Source organism: Penaeus monodon, chromosome 3 (genome assembly GCF_015228065.2).
Source record: "Penaeus monodon isolate SGIC_2016 chromosome 3, NSTDA_Pmon_1, whole genome shotgun sequence".
Lineage (NCBI taxonomy): Eukaryota > Metazoa > Arthropoda > Malacostraca > Decapoda > Penaeidae > Penaeus > Penaeus monodon.
The window spans coordinates 28,654,270-28,657,141 of record NC_051388.1 but is presented as its reverse complement, the minus strand read 5'-3'; the positions used below and the strand labels follow the sequence as shown (position 1 = coordinate 28,657,141).

Genomic DNA, 2,872 nt, shown 5'->3' with positions numbered 1-2,872 from the left:
CTCAAACAATTAGAAAAAAAGTAATTTTTAAAGGGAGGCATCAAGTTAAGTTTTTTTTTAATCTGAAAGTAGAATTTTTAAAGATATTATTCTATCTAACATACAACACTTTCATTTCCAACAGGATGAGAGTCATAGTCAGTTGTCTGGTTCTGAGCACCAAATCAAGAGCAACGATGTCAATGTCCTACTCTTTTTGGTGCGCTGCATTGAAGTTTTGACAACACTCCACATGGTAGATCAACCTTGTCCCCGAAATCAGTAATGGGGTTTTGCTTGCAAGGACTATTAAAGGTCGATCGTTATTTCTGGTGGAAGAGTTTGCAAAGAAATATACGCTTTCCTTCTTCCTAGCATGGCACTCAAAGTATTCAGTCTTGAATAAGCTGTCTTGTTTATAATCTTCATGCAGTTGGTTATGATTTTATAATGGACTAAGAGATTTTTTTTATCAAAATTAAGTACTGGGTTTACAAATATACTGATAATTTAATACAAGAAATAATCATAAGTAGAACAAAATGGAATCATAGCTCTGTCAGTACTGTAATTTGAATAATAAAATATTTGTGCACAAGAAGAAAATGAACTATTTTCAATATGAATATGCAGTGCAAAATGAATTTAGACTAATTTAGCAGTTTACATCTATGAAGTTGATTAAGAGGAATTTTGGTTATATATTTAGGTTATACATAACTTTGATATATTCTTAGTATATCATTACTGAGATGTTGTGAGGGATGTTCAGTGAGAAAAGCTGTCACTGTAGCAGAAGACAGATAAATATAGAACCAAAGCTAATAGCTACTATAAAGGACCAGTGATGGAAATTCCCACATTACTTTTCTTAACCCTTGTCAGTGTACTTAATTTCTGTAATTTGTTTCTTTTTATACTGTGACCAGAAGCTGTTCCTGAGCTTCAGTTGTATTTTCTAATGTAGATGTAAATGATAAGAGATTTTCCTACATTTATTCTTTTACTTGTGTACATTCCCTAGAATAAAAGCCATGGAGAAAATGTTATCACATTTATTTTATGTGGATATTATATATAATTCACGGATAATTTGTTAAGTTATATTCTTTTAGTTTATTTTTTTTAAATATTCAAAGCAGTTTATAAACTGTGTTTAAAGTACTTTAGAAGTACTTTAAGAAGATACAGTAGATCAGTTTTCAATGTTGCACAAATTATGAAAGCTTCCAAAAGAATAGATTTGATATGCTAGCTAAGGTATATTAATTAGAATAGATACTACATAAACATGGCTTCATATGTTTTAAAGTTATGCTTTGATTTGATGACATGATATATGTTGTGGGTTTGGATGAACATGTAAAGAGAATCACTTGTTCATAAAGTATTACTACCTCTAACTACACTTTTGTTATATTTTATGATGCTAAAGGTTGTTTTGTACTTATTATATTAATGTTGTTGATTTTATTATTTTCTGCATTCATGTAAAAAAAAAATATTTTTTATTGTAATTAGACTCAGTATGCATATTGTTTTAAGATGTATATTTTTATTGTAAAATTGCATAATTTGTTGATGTGGAATATTTGATTGTGATAAGGTTATATAATGGATGTTGTGCCAGGATTGTGGTATCTGTGTTGTGATAAGTCAGTCTTTCATATATTGAAAGTTTTTGACTCTGTGCAGTGTGTGTCTTCACTTCTGCCATGACCAGTATAGAAACAATGTGTCTTCACCTGTACCATTACCAGTATAGGAGCAGTATCTGCTCAGCTAGGGTTGTAACTGCAACTGAATCTGGATAAAGATTACATTCCTAATGTGGTTCTTTATCACTTTAAATTAACCCATTCACTGTTTTCCATTCATGAATGCAGTAACAAAGGACTGAATCCTCATTCTAGTATCAGCTGGCTGCATATTGATTTTACATATAGCACCTGCCATTTTTATGTTGAAGTGGTTGGTTTTGATCTCTATCTTAGTAATACTTGCTGTTATTATTTCTTACTATGAGTTTTGCCTGCATGTTCACCATATTATTTTCATAAGGTGACATCGTAGATCATAAATGCAGCATTCTGCTTTATAGTGAATGGGTTAAATAACTCTAAACAGATGTTCAGAATAGCTAATATAGTATAGGTACAGACTATGAAGTAATTATAGAGCTTTAAATGGAACTGTCATTTTTTATAAGTTACACTTCTATGATATAGATTTAGAGATTCTCCCTCACAGTATGTGATGCTATAACAGAGAAATATACATGAATAGTTAATTGCCTTATTTTCCTTCTTCATTTGACAGCATGAACTTATGTACCTTATTGCAAAAAGGTACAGCCAAGTACAGTAATGCAAAAATGTATATAGATATTTTTATATAGCCATATACTTGCAAGAGCTAAAGAGCAGCATCATATCCACATACATGTTAAAAAAAATCTGTTTTACTTATATTTAGTTGAATACATTTTGTCACTTTTTGAGCAAATATATATTTCTATCTGCATCACTCTGTAGAGTATAGTGTACTACAGAATATTTTATTTTAAGACACTTTTCTTGTTACCTGATTTATCATTTAAAAGAATGAGAGATGTATTATTATTTAGATACATTACATTTATGTATGGTTTTGAATTATATTCTTTGTTAGAACTAAACTAAGAGCAGAGTCATCCTTTATGCATCTTAAGAGAAACAACATTGAATTCATAATTGCTTTGCATTATCAGCACCAGTAATTTGTTGACTGTGATCTCAGTTTATATACGACGCTTTAAAAAATACTATTACCATTTTTTCTTTCTTTCCTTCTTTTCATTTTATTCAAAATTGGGGGACAGATAATCACAGGTGGATTTGATTGTCTTAAATAA

At 30.0% G+C, this 2,872-nt stretch overlaps 1 protein-coding gene across 7 annotated transcripts in view; it reads left to right on the top strand.

Annotated features, from left to right (window-relative positions):
* LOC119594031 (vacuolar protein sorting-associated protein 13A-like) overlaps nt 1-2,789 on the top strand; it is a 76,859-nt gene extending 74,070 nt beyond the window's left edge. For 6 of the 7 annotated variants that reach the window (XM_037943069.1, XM_037943102.1, XM_037943093.1 and 3 more), the window contains one exon: nt 125-2,789. In XM_037943069.1, the coding sequence (XP_037798997.1) occupies nt 125-265 (141 nt within the window). In that variant the 3' untranslated portion in view covers nt 266-2,789. The remainder of the gene's footprint in view (nt 1-124) is intronic. The other variant, XM_037943109.1, reaches the window with a different exon arrangement.
* Nucleotides 2,790-2,872: the final 83 nt, after the last annotated feature.